The sequence below is a fragment of the Achroia grisella genome, unplaced genomic scaffold (genome assembly GCF_030625045.1).
Source record: "Achroia grisella isolate CSIRO2021 unplaced genomic scaffold, CSIRO_AGI_Agris_v1 utg1576, whole genome shotgun sequence".
Lineage (NCBI taxonomy): Eukaryota > Metazoa > Arthropoda > Insecta > Lepidoptera > Pyralidae > Achroia > Achroia grisella.
This window is the reverse complement of record NW_026712658.1, coordinates 318237-339606: the sequence shown is the minus strand read 5'-3', so window position 1 is coordinate 339606 and position 21370 is coordinate 318237. Positions and strand designations below refer to the sequence as shown.

The 21370-nt window shown below is 27.5% G+C and overlaps 2 protein-coding genes across 2 annotated transcripts in view; one reads left to right on the top strand and one right to left on the bottom strand.

Moving 5' to 3' along the window:
* LOC131841284 (complexin) overlaps nt 1-21370 on the bottom strand; it is a 251693-nt gene that overhangs the window by 74729 nt on the left and 155594 nt on the right. Inside the window, exon 2 of the mRNA XM_059189592.1 lies at nt 21194-21276. Within this exon, the coding sequence (XP_059045575.1) occupies nt 21194-21248 (55 nt within the window). The 5' untranslated portion in view covers nt 21249-21276. The remainder of the gene's footprint in view (nt 1-21193; nt 21277-21370) is intronic.
* LOC131841283 (uncharacterized) lies at nt 15310-17061 on the top strand. The gene is made up of 2 exons (XM_059189590.1): nt 15310-15490; nt 16278-17061. The coding sequence occupies exons 1-2, from the start codon at nt 15374-15376 to the stop codon at nt 16587-16589; spliced, it is 429 nt and encodes a 142-aa protein (XP_059045573.1). The 5' UTR covers nt 15310-15373; the 3' UTR covers nt 16590-17061.

Here is a 21370-nt window from a genome sequence, read left to right as displayed (position 1 = left end):
GAACTGGACGGTAGGGCAAAAAATAAAATTAGAATGTAAAAATTTGACGTTCATAAGTGGCTAAAATGTCCTACATGAATAAATGATTTTTGAATTTGAATTTGAATAATAACGTGAAATTCTACCTAAATAAAATAAAGATAAAAACTAAATATCGATATATTTAAAATGTGTATGTTACAGACATCCCATCACTATGTAAATATCGGAATTCATCCTTTGGCACCCCGTCAGGGATGCGATGGAAAAATTAGATAAATATCTTCTAAACTATGCGCGTAATTTCCTTGTATCGACTTTTACATTAAAGTGATGAATGCATATCAGTAGGTGAATGTTTCCGTCAAGTCGTTGTAATTGTATAATTATATAGTATAGATGTACTTGTACATCAATGTCACTAACTCTAATCAATTGCTTTTAAATATAAGGTAGTTACATTTCATTATTTCACATAGCATATCATACTAGAGGTAACGCATAATGATATGATTTCAATTGTATTTTAATTAAAGAAATCGCTCAATTAAAAAAGGAATAGGTAAAGAAAAAAGTAGAATGTTAAGAAAATATTTACTTGTAACTTTTAGTACCTAAATAATCTACATCTAATGATACTTTTGTACACGATACAGGTAAAGATCATACCTGAAATGTTCGTTTGAAATGTTATTAACATTTCTCGCATTGTAACGTCTAGAGTACAATTTAGTATGCTATCAATATAACGAAAATTTAATATTTATGGGTTATATGACAGCATAAAATATTGCATGTTGAATGCCATTAGTGTCTATTGATAAGAGGCGGATTACCCAACCGTCAATACATTACCAGACAATAATTTTAATTACCTAAATATTATTTCATCTAGAATTCAATAAAATATGGAATATATATAAATAACATTTCTCCATTTTTTAATATATCTGTGTCTACCTCTTACCTGCTACGAGAATAATCAAGGTACTCCCAAGATATATACATCTAGTACTCCCTAGATAAGCGGTGATTATTTATTACCTGAAACAAATAAATAATAAGATAATAGTGAAATATTGCAATTAATTTGCGGAATCCGGAGACACTTTAGGTCTGAGGATTAGTGACATATGAGATATACTAGGAACACTTGATGACGGGAGCCCTTTATGGCGTTCATACATGATGGTGGTGTACATACATGATTATTTAATTGAATTAGTGCTAATTGGTAGTTTGTGTTCACACACTTATACTTAAAAATGTCAAGTAAGAATAAAATATTTAAAAGAGCATATAACCCATAAATATTAATTATTAACAAAAAAATGGTAAAAATCTTAATGTACGACTACAGCTTATACCTATATGTAGATACATAATTTACTCAGTAATACGCTGAAATGTTTAAGATAAAGAACCTATTGTTCTCCAGTTCGACTTTCGGCGGCCTACCTCAAAGGATTAAAAAAAATGCATAATATCTTTTGTTTGAAATAAGCAACAACTTTAAATATTTTGCAAAATTATTATGTTTCGTTCCACGTGGCTTTATTCCTTTCATTCTGGTTTTGACTACAATGAAGACGTGAATACAATGTTATCTATTTCCACAAATATGAGAGACAGTATGGCGTTCAGCTATTACATGAGTTGTAAAGATTGACTGTTACCTGCTATACTTTTGTTTTAAACGAACTGACCCTATTTCAGTTCATGTTTGGAAGATTTTAAAATAAAATGTTATGATGGGAAGGTACTTCGTTGCCGTTCAAGCTAAGCCATTCTATTTTGTTCAATGATGAGCTTTTAATGGCTGTCTTGTCTTGAATTTATTTATGTATTGTTCTTATACGTTAACCACTTATGCGCGTTAGCAATTTGTTATATTATTATTAACCCTCCATCCATTTAGCTCAAATGATATAAATCGATTTTTTTTTATTGTTGTCGTGAATTAGCATAAGTTAGCATAATAATACAGTAATAATAATAATTCTGTATTTTTCTCTTATTTTACACAACTATTTATTCATCCCTGACTTATTATGTAGGTATCAATGGTATGTATAATATTTTTTTTATTATTTTTATTTATTTATTTACTTAAAACAAAGAACATGTGTACTAATTTACTGAAGAAAAGATGATATTCACAGAAGTATAAAACAGTGTTGCGAATATCGACGCCCTCCATCGAATTTATATAATTGTATATTGTCTAATAAATTTACAAAATATTTAAATTTAGCAAAATTTTACTTATAAACAAAAGGATAGAAAATACATGAAAAACAATGATGACTGTAATATTTCTCCGTTACCACTTTTTCGCATTCAATTGTGGTCATTCCAAAATACACTACACACTATTCATACAATAAGATTACAATCCTCAGAAGTGACTCTAAAATCAGTGACATCTTGTGACTACAGTTCATTAATCATCAGATAAAACTGTTGCTTTGATGATGTAGACAATGTTTAGATATAGCGGCGAATCAGCAAAAAAACGTCTAAAATAAAAAAAAATGTCTGTCATCTAGGTGTATCTGAAACTAGGGTAAGTATTGAAATGCGAGCTATTGAGTTAGTGCGCCAGAGACTAGCTTCAGCAGCGATTTCGACAACGGGGTCGAGAATAATTTGACAACGTAACTTGATGATAAAAATGCAAGATTACTATCTTGAAGTTTTATAGTATTCTAATAAATCATAACATTATTATACTATCCGTATAAAAACAAAAAATAGTTTTTACTAATGGTTTAGATGGTTAAGTAGTTAGTTCAGTTAGTGTAAATAAATATTATTTTATAGTATGATGGTGGCAAATATGCAAAGTAATTTATACATCTAGTTTTCAGAAACCATTATAAAATTCTTCATTAACAGTCATTTATCTAATTATAATTTCCTATAATGTCACTATATGTATGAATAATGAGCATAATTATTAATTTTAGCTTAGTTATCGTAACGATTGAAGCACATTAAGCGCCATTAGATAATACCAAATTAATGTATACCCTTTGTGGAACCAAACAATAGCTTTCTACCTAGAAATGTATTGTTTTATAACTTTTCGGTAGAAGGGTGCGTACACGCAGGTATATACGAGTATATAAAGGAATAAAAATATTTTCGCTTGTTTGTCTATTTCTATCCTTTATCGATGAGGTTACTCGTGGTTATTTTGCAAATATTTTCAAATATTTAAAGTGCTACAGAAAGTGTTTATTATGGCTGTGAGTATTGATGTTCTCGACGAGGATACTATATTGGTGAGTTATAAATATATTTATTATATGAACACCTACACTCGCCTAGTGATTTTACAAAGAAACTTAATTTTTAAAAAATCAAATCGAGTGTTCGTTGAAAAATTTAATAAAGAATAGTTTGGTATTTAATTGTATAAACCTATCTTAATGAAACTCGATGAAAACATTAAAATATATAGATTGTATTACGAGAACGGCACGATTTATGCTATCTATCTGGTGAACGGTTAGTTACGCATAATATATTATTGCTTCATAATAAAAAATATTATAATTAAACACAAAATTAATATAAAAATATTTATATTATTTTAAATATTACATTATAAATAGAAAATAATATTTGTTTCTTTATCAATCGTTTAAAAAATAGTTTTGTTTCATTTTATTAATTTTTCTTGAATAAATGTCGGTATGTATACCAACATTTATTCAAGAAAAATCAGCCTCGACTTGACTCTGTCTACCACATCACTAATTATAATCATAAGAAGAGTATTTTTTTTTACTTTATTTTACAAAATATAGACGTATTTAATTTTTCAATATATGATTTATTCATATTACTTTACACTGAGGTAGACTTTGTCTCAATTATTTCTCCCGTTGAACCGCTTACTTTAACAATAATAATAATCTTAGACAATTAACATAGCACCATGTAGTCTCAAACTAAGCAAAGCTTGTATTATTCTAGTTCTATAAAGAAATTATTATTTACAGGAGCTGAATTATATACGTATGGGCCTACAATTGATCCAAATGATGAATGATTTCACAAGCAATGAATGTTTTATTTGCAACAGACTAACTTGCATATGCTCAGACACAGATACGTGTAGTTCTACAATGTCTTCTGACACAGAGACTTTGTCAAATAGTTACTGTACTGGCATGGAAGAGCATCCATTTTACATAACAGCTCCTCATCCCAGCGAACTGCCGACACCTCAATGGTATTCTTGCGATCACCAGTTGCTATACGATTCATTATCAAACGAGAATGTAGAGAGGAAACAATCCCTTGACCAGGGACAAGTAAATGAATCCACACGCCAAGCATCGGCAGTATATGAAAATGATGATGCATGGTCCCGCGTGTCAAGAAATGGTTTGCCACACAAAACAAGGAAGTGTTTACCACAAATGTTCCTATGGCCCACCTCCGCCTGGAAAGGCTGGGTTTGCAGATGTTATGGCAGTATAGAGTGGCCATCTGATGAGGAATATCAAGAACAGCCTGAAATTCCACAGCGTGATAGCGTTGCGGAATTCTTTGAGAGCTATTTAGTAGGACGGCACGATCCAGAGAGCAGATTTAATGGAATGGCTGACTAGTCACGGTTTCGTGATTGACGTAAGTTGATTATTAGATATGTAGTACAAATTTAATTCCATTTTTTCTTATTTGCTACATATTTATTAGGGCCACATGCGTTTAGGGTTTCATTTCGTAACAACATGCAGAAATTGATAGAAAGATTAATAATGTAAAATTTCATTTTGTTAAGAACAAAGTTACGAAATTTCCGGATTTGTATTATTAATACAACACAAGTTTTGTATTATTAATGTGACGAAATAATATTTATAGCATATAATCCAATGTTGTTATAGATCTAAACTAGGCGATAAATATTTTAGGATGGTATCGAAGAATTTAGAATATACCATATTTAATATAATATGTACTTTAAATACCATAACCATAGTATATTAAAGGGATTCTCACCATAAATCTGACGAAATGAAATCTTAAAAACTCGTTTAATCTAATAAGGAATTTATATTTAAACATTAAATTATTTTTAAATAATTATGAATTTTCAATAAAATAATGATATATGTAATCATAAAATTGGGATGAGGGAAAAACTGCCGGTTGATCTGTTTTTGGATTCTGGTTCAAGTAATTTTAATTAATATTTTTACTAGATTATTCGCATTATTAGATCTTACTAATACTAGATCATTGGTTGATAAAATATAATTTTTATTTCTTATTATACGATGTTAGGACACATGAATAATATAATAAAAAAATCAGTTAAATAAATAAATAGTTTGACAATGCGGAAGTGCTCCCAAGGTGATCATTGACAAGCTCATTCGTTGAGTAAGGAAAGTGCCTATTCTAAGTCCTGGTCATTGCAGTTTTATAACTTAATAAAAGAGATTTGATACTAAACTAAACCAAAGGAAAAAAATGAAGGAAGCTGTTCGCTTAATTAAATATGAATAGTCGTATGACATTTCCGATTAAATATTTAACTTACTTTTATAAAATTTCTATTTATTTTACAAATTATGCTGACAATTTATTTATTTAAATTAATGTTTTTCTATAGTTATCAATTTACCGGCTTTATTATTTATTTAAATGATTTTTAATGATTGCAACATTATTAATACAGTTTTTTTTGTTTATTTTATAGATTAAAAATAAACGTATATTCTTCTCTCGATGTTTCTACTAGCTTTCCTTAGACAAGATTTTCTATATTTATTATATTGAGTGGTGTCGCAATTAGTCGCAATTACCAGGTGCAGTGGCAACAGCACCTACTACAATAAAATAAAATCGTCATACGTTATATCATTTAAAGTTTATATACCAAAAATATTAGACCAAAATTATTATAAAAATTTTTTTCTTTAGTATTACTATGTGTTCATGCGTGTTTATGCCACAAAAGAACTGAATTCAATCTTAAACAAATATGACACGTCTATACACCAACTTGTAACAATACCCAGACTCGTGTATCTGAACAACTTAACGATAAAACTCAAACACACAGTCTACCTGTCTATAATATTTGAGAATTTCCCTCAATTACTGTCCTGTCTTGGTGACAAACACAATTAACGAATAAATAGATTCACGTACATAAATCATACAGAACAATTGAAACGGCAAAATTCCTACGTTTTTGAATTCTATTTCAAAATTAATTTATTGTAATCTGGCTAATAGAATCAATCATCCCCATCGCATCGCGATCTCGCTATATCATTCCTCATAATCTGCGTAATGTGCATATTTCTTTTTTTTTGCAAAATATTGTGTATATACATATTTTACGGATATCACTGTGTATTATATTATATAGGTTTAAATTGATACGGCGCTAAAAGATTTGTGTTTCTGGTAAATTCTTCTAAAAAAAATTATGTCAAAATAACCTATTTACTTATTTATTTTGTCTTGTATATGTTACGATAAAAAATCTAAAAAATGAAATATACAAAAAAAAAAAGAAAAATCTTATAAATCCAAAAAATTTGACTGATTCTGATGATCGTATATTGTTTTGTTATTTCATAGCTGTAACGAAAAAAAAAACAATGTATTGTCAATTATTTATACTTACAAAAATCATATAAAATGAAAAATGGGACTAAATTAGGAACGTTAATATTTTGAGTTATCTGCTACCTTTTATATTATCTATTAAGAATTAGTGTGTTCAGTATTTTTAAATAAATCTTTTTCGATTATAATTCCCAATTTTAAAAAAATTATGCTATCAGATATATAACCAACATCGCATAATTTTTTTCCTTTAGATATAGTAATTCTAAAAGAGAAAAATTGTGTGATTCTATATAAATTACTACATTATTATTATGAGTTGATACAATATTTCTTTTTAAAAATTAAAGCAACATCAGCTATTAATAATTATATTTTATTAAAAATGATAGTTTAAAATTATATTATTAGAATAAAATACCGATATTATAATTATAATTTTAGAGTATCATTATTAATAAAGTATAATTATTAATAGCTGATGTTGCTTTAATTTTTAATAAGAAAAAATACCAATTATTTCATTCTAATTATAATTTTAAAGCTTTTTTATCCGATTATAAAATCCGTACAAGGCAAATTAATTAATGATCAATAATGGCGTATAATTAATTTTACTTGTATTAGGATGTTGAAGTTGTCTGAATTGGCATAGATTCCAAATTAAACTTCTATTATAAATATTTATATAGGAGTATGTCACCATAAAATTGCAAACTTCGTTAGTTTATAATCTAAGATTGTAAATTACCATTGAATTATAAATTAAAAATAGCTACTTTATTTACTATTCACACTAATTTACTGCTTATAATTTAACATTTTACCTTTCTTTAACTAGTGAGATTGGAAAATTATTATAATTCAATTAAGAATTTCGTTAATGTGATATAACAATATAACAACATAACATGTTGAACCGTTAAATTTACAACTTAATGATATATTAGAATATTGCTAGCTAGATTATAAACTAGCAGAGTTTACAACCTTACGTATACAAATATTTATAATAGTCGAAGTTGAAATTGAAATCTATTCAAAACTCTTTATATAGTTATAGTATAAGTTGTATATTTACTGTATAATTTTATGATACTATTATTATATATAAAAAATTATGTACCATATATTGTCTATATCTAAGTTCACTAGGAATAGGAATTAAGGTTTGATCAATATAAAACGATAACGATGGTAAAATACAACAAAATACTAAAAGATATATAAAAAAACTATAAAATATAAAAAAGGAAAAAAAAATATACGTGATTTATGTTTTGTGATGTATCTTTTGATTTCCTGATAAAAATGCTCTTCTATTCTTTGTTGCTATTAATAAAAAATAATTCGTATCAAATATGTATAAATATGTAAAAACAAAATCTATAGGAAACAAAATATAATACACAATCCTTCATATACAGTTATACTTTATGAAAGTAGAATAATAGTCAGTAATGTCATTAATAAAATTCTCTTTTCTTTAGTTTGTCTTTAAACGACGCTGTAAGATATTTCTTTACGTTCATTTTTCGAGTCTTTCTTTATTGCTTTTCATTTCTTCTTTTTCCTTACCAATATTTATAAGGAGATCATAAGATATAGTTATTTTTTATGTTACATTATAAGGTAATTTTATGGTTCATTGCGAGATATTATGCATGTATATGTCAAAACATTGTAATTGAGGCATTACACCTAGATCTTCCAGAATGGGAAAAAATGAGAGGTACCACCTTAAGGCGTGGCATCGTGATGCGAGGCCCGTGGTGGTATTTATGTATATATTTATATAGGCCATGGTTACCACTTATACCAGGTGGGCCATATAACTTCTTTGTTCTTTAATGATATGATGATATGCTCATAAATCAAAATATGAAATTACATAAAAAATATAATTTCATATTTTGATTTATGAGCATATGTGATGTAAAAATATTTAAGTTATTCATAATATTATTATATGATTTCTAAATTGTTCTGTATCGTGTAATGTTATATATCTGTATGTGTATGTCCAACAACAGGGCATGGTAACTATGAATATATGTCTGCATTCAAAAGGCATATATAAGGGGCTATAATATTTTAGTTTCAATTGCAGAGAGTATTGAGTAAAGGAAGATATAGCTGGAGAACCCCTTTCAGAATCTAATTATGTTAACCTATTTAATTATGTTTTAATCATATCGTGTAGAGTACTATTTTATTGAAATCTCCTAACTAAGTAGGTGCTTGTCAATGGTAATTGAAGTATTTGTAATTTTGTAATTTCCTGTACAAACCATGACGTAAATAAAAATATTATCATATTATGATAATTATTTTATATTGATTATTCAACAATAGTAATGGTATCTATCGATATGTCGTAATGGTAAGAAATTAAAGGAAACTATTGTACGTAATTAATGTTGCAGTTGAAGCTTTGTTTAAGAAAATATACAGAAATATTTAAGATTGTTGTGATGTCTAAAATTGAAAAAATCTAAAAATCTAATCTCAATTATATAATTTTATATCTATGTATAAATAAAAAAAAAGAATTGCCAATATTAAGCGGGTATTTATGTACATTTAATCCTTATTAGTGGTCCGCATTGGTTAATCTGCTTTGCGAATTTTTATAAGAGCAACCTAAAATAAGCGATAAAAATGCACGAAAAAATATGGGCTTCAATAACTTCATTAAATATTTTTATTAATTCAAAATTTTATGATAAGAGATACATATAACACAGAGAATGTTAAATTATATAAGTACCTAGTTACATTGTCGCCATGCTGTAGGTACTCGTCTAATTTTTTTATATATGTTTACTGTTTCCTTAAATTTAAATTTAAAATTAAGAGTGTTATATTTTAAGATACCGAGACCACAACTATAAATTCTAGACCATCTCTGAATTGTATAAAATACATTGTCCGATTAATTTGTGAAACAAATACCTATTTAGCCACTGAATTTGTGATTTTCAATCAGTTTTTTTAATGTGATTAACAAATCCAGCTAATATGTATCTAGAAGGGTTTTCGTTATTATACATAAAATTCATAATTATAAAATACATTGTATTAATAATAATATACACGTACTATACTTCGTGTAGGTTGTGGTCTTGTTCACAGATGCCTTTATATTTAACTGTATTTCTATTTGAACAACATAAAATATATGCTGTTTTGAATATTTACTAAAGTAATGAAATACAGTTAATGACGAATTCGTCAAATGTTATACCTTGTTTTATTTGTATACAGACCTACTCATCCTTTAATATAAAATACTATTCAATGTAACTTTACAAATAAAGTAACATAATAGCCATAGATAATTAATTCTATCTGATAACTACCACTGATACACCCAATATGTTAAATTTACATCATACCATAATAATAATATAAATTTGTATTGTGTGTCATAGTTATTAACTTTATTGATTAAAAAAACCATTCAATGGGGGAGACATCTTGTAATGAAAGGAGGTGCGCATGAACTTGTTTCTTAAAATCACCATCAGGTACACCAAAGACAGTGTAAATATTGTCATTACATTGTACTTTAATTAATTTTATATTTATCTTTAATTTTAAAGTAAACAGAATCGTTTCTGTAAAGATGATAGATCAATTTTCAAAACATGTACTTTAATAATTTGAAATAAATTGAACTAAAAATATTATATTTAAGATTGTCTGATATTTAAACTACAAGACATTATAAAAATATAAATTGAAGATTTGATTTGAATAAGTAAATTGACGTAACCAAATAAATTAGTTAATGGTATAGTAATTAGTACTAGGTAATTTTTTAACAAACATTATTGCTATTTATTAATAAAAAATGTCATTATTTTTATGAACTAAACACGTAAAACGGGAAATCAAGTTAATAGAAATATAGTCTAATTTTTGAATGATCAACATCATGTTCTTTTAAAGGGTAGAATTAAAAAAGAAAAGTTATAATTAATGTAGGGTAGTCTTGAGGCATTATTCTATAAATTCAAAAAGGTTCGTTAATTGACGACGAGCATTGCTCGAGACAATACGTTCAACTGGAATTTCATTATTTTACAATGTACATTTAATTATTACAAAATAATTGTACATAAAATTACGTATGTAATTATTTTGCGTTTATATTTGTGACGAACTCGATTGAAGGATATTAAGTGTATCTTTTGATTTTGTAACTGTTAAAGGTAAGTGTTTAAATTTTAATTGGTTTTAATTGAGGTTGGTAGGTAATTAGCAAAATTATAGGTTAATGTGTTATATTCATTATTGATATGATATGTTATAGTCAATACATAAAGTAATACTTTTCTTAAACTGGAATTATTATTGTTTTTGTTAATATAATTAATATATAAGAAATAAAGAATACAATAGTACTATATAAGAATTGACAGATGTCTATTATTATAATTAAATTGATTTAGGTCTTAAAATAATATAGTTGCAATAGGAATAAATTGTAACTAAATTTTAATATCTTTGAATATTATGATTAATGTCCTTAAAAATGTAAAACTGTCTGCCTGCCTGTTGAGTTATCACCTTCTTCACAGCGCAAAGACTTAATTCTCAAGTCGTTATTTATCATACTAACTTATCTATATTTCTGTACCCTATAGAGAATCTAATATATAACATATATTGCGCTTAATTGCATATTATACGAATAACATTGTATTACAATAACTACAGTGTAAAGAGGAAAGACATCTTAGTCCCCAGGAAAGGCAAATCACAAAATGTACAACGTACAGACAGGTTTATTCGCATCCTTTGAAGAGGATGTAGGTTAGAACCTAGGGTAAACCTTTTTGTTCCTGCCTCCACTCCGGGGGCAACAACCCTAGAGGGTTAAGATGATTAGCCTCTTGTAAGCAGTAATTAATGTTTAAAAGTATTTTTCAAATATTATATAGAAAACCAATGCCACCTACTATCAGGGGTCAATTGTTATTTACATGATGTTAGATTGTTTATATTGGATACAAAATTAAAACAATATAATACCTACTGGTTCGATTAAGATGACACGGCAATCGTTTTTCAGAATAAGCCGTAATGACTTCTTTGAATCCATCCTTGGACGTTATCTATAACGATGTACATACATTGTTGGAGCCTCCGTCACTAGCTTACTCTAACGTGACGGTCAGACGCGCCTTCATTGTGTGGCTGTATTGTGGGCAAAAGAATAAATTCCAAGATGTCTGCAATTACTACCATTACTTGGAAGCTATGGTAAAGTATTTTCTATTATTTATTAAATATTAAGTCCTTTTTTGTGTAAATAATTATTAAACAAAATAACAGTAAAAATGATAAGGCGCACACATACGATAGGCACCACAGACATTACGTAATCATGTTATGAGCGTGGTGTGATACCCGTTTATACGTTAGAAGTACTAAAGTGTCAAGTCTACGTATCCTGTAGTCTTTTGTTAGAGGTATGTATATAATTATAATCAATATAATCAACTACTAACTGACTAAGCTAACGTTGTTTCTTCCTATCCTCATTATTAGGAATATAGTATACATAATTATTAGGATAAAAACTACCTTATCTTTTAAGTTAGGCCAAATTGCATATAGTGAATCAAATTTCATAGAAACTAGTTAAGTAGTTTTATAGTTTATCCCGGACAAATGACTGTTACGAAAGGGGTTATATGATAACGTTTTCTGTGTTGTTATTCATATATGTAGACAAATGTTGCCAGTTACCATCGTCAGATGGTTTATAATTCCAATTACATAAAAATAACACAAATAATATTTTTTATACAAATAAATACTATAATAATCTACTATATTACCATCACCATTTGATTTGCACATTATTATTGTATTTTACTAAAATTAAATAAGATATCAACATGAATGACACATTAAAAAAATATATATACATGAAAGTTTAAAATAATGATGTAGCAGCTGTCTATATAATCATTTGAAGATAAAATCTAAGTTTACTGTTTTGCTAACAATTTTTATTATGATTTTAATCGAAACCAATAATTATTTACTTTTTAGGAAGACACGCTATCACCCGAATTGCGGGCACAGAGTAGACATCATGAATTCCATATGTTCACAAATCCACCTCCCATTTCAATATATCAAAAAGAACTATTCCCAAACCTATATTCAAATGCACATGTCCAGCTGTCACACATTAAGAAGTTAGAAACAATTAAAAACGAGCAATGCGTTTTTAAACTGGAAGGTTTCAATGAACTACCTAGACAAAATGGCGTCACAGCCGGTGAAGTTATAGACGCTAGCATGATCATTAGGCAGTATTGCAAAACCCAAATGATACCTCTCAAGAAGTTCCTTATTGAGTTTAAAGACCATGCAAAGAAATGCGGCTTACAGTACACAGTGTACAATATAACAACTTATATTAAAAGAAAAATGCTGGAAAGCGAATTGAATATCGTACACAAATACCCAAAAACTTACGACTTTTTAGAATCTACTCCAGTAACTTATGATAGTAGTGAAGGAAATAATAAGGAATTATCTACTTTAACTAAAACTGATGAAAATAATATTACTATGAAAAGCAAAAAAGAGAATACATCGCCAAAAATACCAAAATTGAATAACAATTGTGCTGAATTTTTTAAATCTTTTAATTTGAAACACAAGAAAAAATCTTGGAATATGAATAAAACATTTTCGTATTCGCCTTTAATAGCTGTGGATAATTTTACTTGTAAAGAAAAGAAAAAGTCTAGATCTGTAGAAAGTTTACTACAAAGTAACACCAAGATTGATCTCCGAGGATTAGAAAATGATTTTTTTTCACAATTTACGAATGTAGACGAAGTAGCCAGACATAGGAGAATATAAAAAAGATGATGATGACATAATACTATGCATAGAAAATTTAATTTGACATTTTATAATAATTTTTGTACTCATAATTTTTACTTCCATTAGTAAAATGTTTTATTTAGATGTTTAATAATACTGAATGGAGTAATAATGAAATTATAATTTTATGAATTTCTTGACAATGGTATTTATCGCCGGTTGTTAGTGGTAAATGAAATACGATTTTAATTTTACATTGTGTATTCTTACTGTAATGTCGTGTAATTTTTATTAAAAGTGTTTTAATAATAATAAATATTTTGGGTAAGTATGACCACGATTATATTTGTTTTTTACTACATAAATAGTAGTTGTAAATAAATAGTGTTGTGTAGTGGAATACACCATTATAATGAACTTAGTGAGTTTATTCAAATTCCAATAATAAAATTGAGGAACTTTAATTTATCAAAACTATGAATTTAACTTTATATGTGCATTTTAATATTCAGACTAGGAGAATTGTATACGAACGAACGAACGAACGAGGCATTTGGTCCTTGTTTAGTCCTTTATTTTATGTATAGAAAATCTACAAATTACTCTGCAAAGAATTTGATCTGAAGATAGACAGGTATATGAGTGAATAAAGTCCTTTTGATAGTTTCTTGTTTTATCTCGATATGAACTTTTAATAAAATTATAATAAAATAATCTGATCTAATTATAATTGGTATTGAATATTTTCTTTTAATGAAAATCAACAACTACTAATATTAATAAAATACATAACTTGTAATACCCATCTCAGTAAGTTAAACGACTTATAGCTTTATATTTATATATATTATAACTTATAACGTTACTTCTACTATTTATTATTTTGGTAACAAATATGTATTAAAATAAAAATAAAAATAATGCCAGGAAACGAAAATAATAAATTCACAGCATTTTTTAAATGCCTATATATAGCTTTATTATCCTATTTCACGGAATACTTGCCTACCGTTATGTTCGAGAGAGCAGAATGGACCAAATAACAAAGCTAAAGTTACACCAGCCGATCCCTCTACAGGTAGCATTGTAAGTACTTATCTATAAAAGAGACTGCCAAGTGCTAATTTTAGTATACATCGATAAATATTTATCGACTAAATATGAGTAGTTAGTTATGTCATATTTTATTTGAGACTTTTCTTACGCAGACAATTGATATAATTTTATTGCCATAGAACAAAATGTTTATTTTTATATTTATTACATGTTTTTAGAGGATATTTGAGAAAAAAAAACAGGAAGACTATCGCTATAGTTTTAAATAAAACAAACCATGTGTTTGTTATATTTATTAACTCAGGATATAGTATTTCAATAGTATAATCTGTTACAGATATATGTAATCCGAATGACATATTATATTAATGAATAAGATTGTATTTATGTATTATACAAAAAAACAAGCTGTTATGGTATTCAATGGTCATCAACAGTAGCAACAACGGATCAACCTATGCGCTAGCATCTAGCATAAGACCCTCTAGCATAAGACCCTCAATACTACATACCGAAAAGAACACCGGCTTTTCACTATATTTTTTAAATTAATTCTGATGTAACCGTAATCTATAAGTACCTATATATAAATAGCTACATATATGGAAAACTAAACTACACTTAGTTTGCGTAATGTAACGTAACGTACATATTATGCGATCATATATGAGTAAATTCTGATTATAATATTTTTTATGAATTTGACAAACATCGATATTATCCATTACGTCCCTCCCTATAACGATAAAAACTGACCACACCAGTCATCATCCCGTATCCAAGCATAGTCAACCACTACCAGTTAAAAACAGACCTTCTTATCGAATACACGCGTGTGTTGGAACCAGTTGTAAAATCTACCTGCTACACAAAAAAAATGGCAACCAGCGCTTTCTCGACACCAGTGAACACTATTACTAGGGAGACATTAACAGTATTAATTACAAATAATATAATGAATGACTCTATAGAGTTTACTTCGGACTGTGAAGCGGTGAGTTCAATATTTTTCATAAAGTCTTCCTAACAAATATTGTCTAAATGTAGGTATACTATAGTTTACATAAAATTGTTATTCATATTGGGTTAAAATTATGTTTAATTAGAAACAATACGGTTTATCGAGTAATAAATACTTTGTAGAATTATGGATAGGAATATTCTGTACAAATCATCTAACAATATAAATTTACAATAATATCTTAGCTATTTGATATTAATAATCTGGACCAATCTATAATCTAGAATATACATGAACAGCCTCTAAGAAATTCATAACATGCTTTCGCTAATGAATACCTACGCATAATAATATAGATTTGCACGAATTCGTATTACATTTAGTCGATGTTGTTTATTACTCGATAATTAGGTATTTCTAATTAAAAAACAAAAGAATGTTGTAAACCTTGGTATAAACTTTACTCTTTTCAGTACAATTACATTCTTTGATATAATATGTTGTTATTCTTTGAACATGGTATTTTTCGAACACAAATAATTGTGTTCGAAAAATACTGCCCTATAAAGGGCGGAAGGGGATTGTTTATAATGTGGACTAATAACACCATTGCTAGTAATATACCATGTCAGGTTGACCACCAAGGGGTTCCTCCAGCGAGTCATCTTGGTAAATTACCATTTAACAAGATGGACTACCTGACCTGATCTCATGTTCATGTTATTATCTACTACTGGTGCCCCGCCAGCGTAAACCGTTACCGCAGGCGGGTGCATCGTTACATTATAATCGATAAAAAATAACAATTCTATATTTTCAGATGGAAACACAGTCGCCAATAAGGAAACCGAATGTACGTCCAATTAGCAAAAAGCTATTCCATTCTCCATTATCTGAACACAACAGCAACGAAGATACATTCATACGACGTAATAATGATCAAAATAGGAGGTGTAAAAAAAGGAAGCAAAACCTAATCCCGGATTCTTGTGAAAAAATAAAAAGAGCATATGTAACTGAGTGCGAGAGAGCTGGATATAGTCCAGATACGAACGGTGGGATTAGAAAAAAAGTGTTAATAAGTTTGTTTCACAATAAGGAGTATTCAATGGATGTCGAGTTTTCAAGCTGAATTCAATTTAAAAAGAGCAAAGTTGGGTGGCATTCTCTCAAATTTATTTATATTATAATATATATATATAAATAGATAGGGTATATAGGTCTCATATTTATTTAAATTTATATATAGTAGCAAGGTATGGTAATAATTTTCATAAAACAGATTTTATAAAATTCAAAATTGAATTGAATTGAACTTTTTGGCTTGATATATCCTTTACGACAACCCTGTACATAAGTATTTTGTTGCCAGCTAATTGAATGCAAGGCTTTAATATACAAAGCTATGATCCAACCGAATTTCTTTATTATAAATTCGTTTGTATAATAACTGGAAGCTATGATCGTAAACCGCTAGATTCTACTGGAATTGTAACTAATGAATTTGAAATGCAAATTCAATCAATCACATAGCATTAGACATTCACAGCATAAGGTTATACAAGAAGTCGTGGAAATGGAAAGAAATAACGCAATTTACTACAAATCTAGTTTATTATGTATTTATAATAACTTACTATTTTATTGATTATCTTGTTAATTTAAAATAGAACTGGTCGTAATTTAATTTTCAATTGTTTTTTTCATTTAAAATAAATTTACATTCTCTCCATTAAATTTAAGACTCAATCATTATTCATGTAGTTGCTAAAATTATAGTAAAGTTTAATCGATGCGACTATAGTAGTCGTTATTTATTAAAAACATAATGCATGAATATGAAAGCTTAACGTAATTTAATATTAATATCGTATGCTAGTTTATAAATTAAAATGAATATTGAAATTTAATACTAAAATTAATGAGCATTCAATATTTACACGTAATTGGTATGAGTCTTGTCGTATTAATATTTTTATTGAAATAATTACTCTTACTAAATAAATATATTTATATTGAGAAGAATGTGGAATATTTATTTTAATTAAATAATATACCGTTATTGTGATAGTTAAATAATAAAATAATATGTAACAAGTGCTTCCAACTGAAATAAATGAATTTTCGTGCTAAGAAGAATAGAATTTATATGTAGTGTACGAAATGCTAATTATTCATTTAACTATATTAAGTACCCACTAGATTAAATAATAATTATACCTACTTATATTACATTCATGTATTCGTGAATTGTTAATTAAATTTAATAGATGTAAATACCTAATTACAAATAAGTTTAAAAATAAAAATTGTAAAATAAATGTGTTTATGAAATGACTGATTTTCTTTTTTTAATAACAACAATTTCGACTCAAAACTCATTAAATGGAATCCTCAATGCAGTGTTATGAATTTTAGAATATATTTTATACAGATGGAGTGTGTGTTGTTGCGAAATCTTATTTGCACTTAGTTTCGTTTCATAAATCAAGTTGTAGTCCTGAGACTAATATATTTACCATTCGCTGTATAGAGCCGCCTGTCATGTCTGTTGTGTTCTTAAACTTCTTTTATATTTCAATCTTTTATATTTCAATTATTTTATAATAATCTATTGTTTCATTCATATTATTTTCATTACATAAAACATTATGTATGTTTATATATGTTTTTAAAGAGACTTAAATGAGGCATTGTAAATTTTCATATGGGTATGCTAGCTGTATAATACGATTTCAATTGGGTTTTTTTTTAAATTATAAAAAGATATCAATCACGCAAATTTCATAAGAGCCGTTCAGCCGTAAAAAGGTAACAAACAAACATACAGTTTATGTAAATATTACATTTAAAAAGAAATATAAAGTGGAACAAAATATTGTTTTTCCTAAAAACCGAATAAAATTGTGAAAAATATTAATTACGACGTCACATTAGTATTACTGTAACCGTTCCAGAATTAAACCCAGTGCCCCTGGGAAATTTACAGCTAAACGCTTAGCAGGGGATGAGATGGTGGGGGATTTAAAATGGCTGCTTTTAGGGTCCAATTATGAAAGCTTCAGCACGGATACTGTTGTCAACGTGATAAATGGTGAATAATAGTATCTACAAAATATTCTTAATATTATAAACGTGAAAATGTGAGTATGGATGGATGGATATTTGTTACTTTTTCACGTAAAAATTGTACTTAATGGGTTTTGATGAATCTTTACAAGTATTATAGCTTATACAACATAACTTATAATTTTAAAATATATAATGTAAATTGGACGAAATATAATGATAAATGTGATACATACGAAGTCTCGGGGGTCACCTACTTGTAAATAGTTTTAGACTCTATCGGCGAGACAGTTTTTATCACTAGCAAGAAGTCTTCAAGAATTGATTAGAACTAACTTGTAATAAGGGTGGTTGAAATTTTAATAACATTATAAAATATGAAAATTTGTATCAATTGATGTTTCCCATTCAATCATGCCTTTGGTATCACGAATATGATTGAAAATTAATACATACCATATAATATTGACCCGTAAGTAATAAAATAGGATATTATGTAAACCTATGTCTCCCTTAATTTTTTTATTTATATTTGAAACCAAAATATATTCATACAAATAAATTGTCTTATCTTTTGAAATTTATCATAAAAATTCACATTTTAAATTACCGATTAAGACGTAAAAGATAGAGTACAACGTTTGATTAAACTGTATATTTTGTTGTATATCTGGTAAAAGTAAACTAAAGTTTTTCAACACCTATGATGATATGATGTGATAGATTACAATTATCTGCAGTAATTATGAAGAAAAACATAATAGACTGTTATGCCTAAAAATGCGTATACTTACTACGGAACCCTCCTTCTGCGTGGGTATCACACTTAGTTGATTCCAATTTATTTGCTGAGAACTCTTTGTGCCAATATAATGGAAATATTTTTACTTAGGTATCTACGCCGATATCTCTTATTATGATCAAGGCTTGTATAATATATTCAGTTACTTATTTTTATAGTGAAGAATATTCATTATAATGAATGAGAATAATGAGAATGAATTTACTGTTCCATAATAACTGTACGATGTTCACGTTTCGTACTTATTAAAAATTTGTTAAGAGATGATTTTAATATAAGTATAGCGGCGTTACAAAATAATCTACTATTAAGGTAACGATATTTTTAAGATAATTTAGAGATCTGTTAAATGTTCCAAACGTAGAATTTATTTTAGAATTATTAACTCATATATTTAAATATATATAATAATATTCTTCATTAAATTTGGATTTTGTATTTAGCAGAAATACCTATTACATAAGCAGTCATTCTAGATGTTGGAGCTTTAAAAAAAAGAGCACTCTTTACTTTACTGGTAATAAAATTAATAACTAATCTATTTGAGATGTGACCTAATTAAAAAATAGTTTAAAAATAATTATGTATAGGATAATGATTAAATATTTCAAAGTGCTGCCGGCATCAAATAATGGGTAGTTTACATTTAAAAACAGGCGTAAAACCACAAAGGTTACCATTCCCCAAACCACTGTTTTCCGACCTCTGCCTTTGGATTTTCGATAAGATAAATCACAATATTACGAAGTATCATACTTGGTTGATTGGCCAAATCGTCGCAACTCACGCCCTTGTTATAGCCGACTTACGAGCAATTTAAAAAGTGTTGGTTTTGAATTAAAATGCTGGAGTATCGTTCGTTTGTACAATGATATATTATAAAGATTGCTTAGGTAGTAATAACGAAACTATTTCACCTAAAAATATGTTGTACCTTTATGTATGTACCTTTATGAATATTTTTACGAATCAAATATTTTTTGAATAAAATATGTAGGTATATAATGTTTTGATATCTGACTATTGCTTCATTGGTATATGATTTATTTTCATTAATATTATATAGTCAGAACATATGTTTGTCTGGTTCTTATTTTTTCAATAGTAAATGGCTTGAACAGATTTTGATAAAACTTTATGTTAAGATAAATTGTATCACAAGTATGAGCTACAGCTACCATTCATTTCTAAACATAACCTAAAAGTAGGTGAAGTAGTGAGTAACAGCTATATACCTACTTACAATTAAGTTCTAATATTTTGATATAAATTTACCGAAACACTTTTGTTTAATTATTCCACGTCTTCTATAATAATTGGAAACCGCAGCAAAACAATATTTGTTTTATCTGCACAACTAATGAATTGTCATTATATTACAGGTGTAAAATAAAACTCAATTATTTTGTTATAGCCAACATGTTGTTCAGTTTTGAAATATATTACCTTATTGAATGTTTAATTCAATAAATATCTACTATTGATATTGAATCAATAAATGATTGTCAAGTAACTAGCAATGAGTTATGAAGGACACATGGAATATCGGTTTATTTTATGATTATGTTATGGCAGTAGGTAATTACGTAATCAAATAGATGATAGTCATTAATACATGTTCTCATTGCCTTTTTGAATAATAAAGTCATGGTTTTATGTCTATTTTAGGATTAAACCATGATTTATCAAAATATTCTTATAATTTGAGAAAGATCTTTAAGGTCATACTGAACATAATATAAATAATGTCATAGTGAAACATCTAACAAACAAAATATTAAGAAATGCTTTCCTAAAGTGTAGAGTTGATAATAAAGAATTACAATTAAATTGAAAATAATTTTTTTCTTTATATTTCTACGTACCTTTTACAGCGCTCAGCTTATTTCCCACCATTTGTTTGGCTACGAAGGCCGCCATCTTGTTTTACTTCTTCTAGTCCTTACACCTGAAACAAAAGCAGTGCTAACTAAGAAATAACGTTTCACTTTGTAACCATTAGGTAATCTGTGGTCTTACCATTAGTTTAAATTTATACTTTG

Excerpts from the sequence above, each read along its gene's own strand:
- LOC131841283 (XM_059189590.1), top strand. The coding sequence starts at position 15,374 with ATGGCAACCAGCGCTTTCTCGACACCAGTGAACACTATTACTAGGGAG. Across the intron at positions 15,491-16,277 it reads TTACTTCGGACTGTGAAGCG|ATGGAAACACAGTCGCCAAT; the intron begins GTGAGTTCAATA and ends CTATATTTTCAG.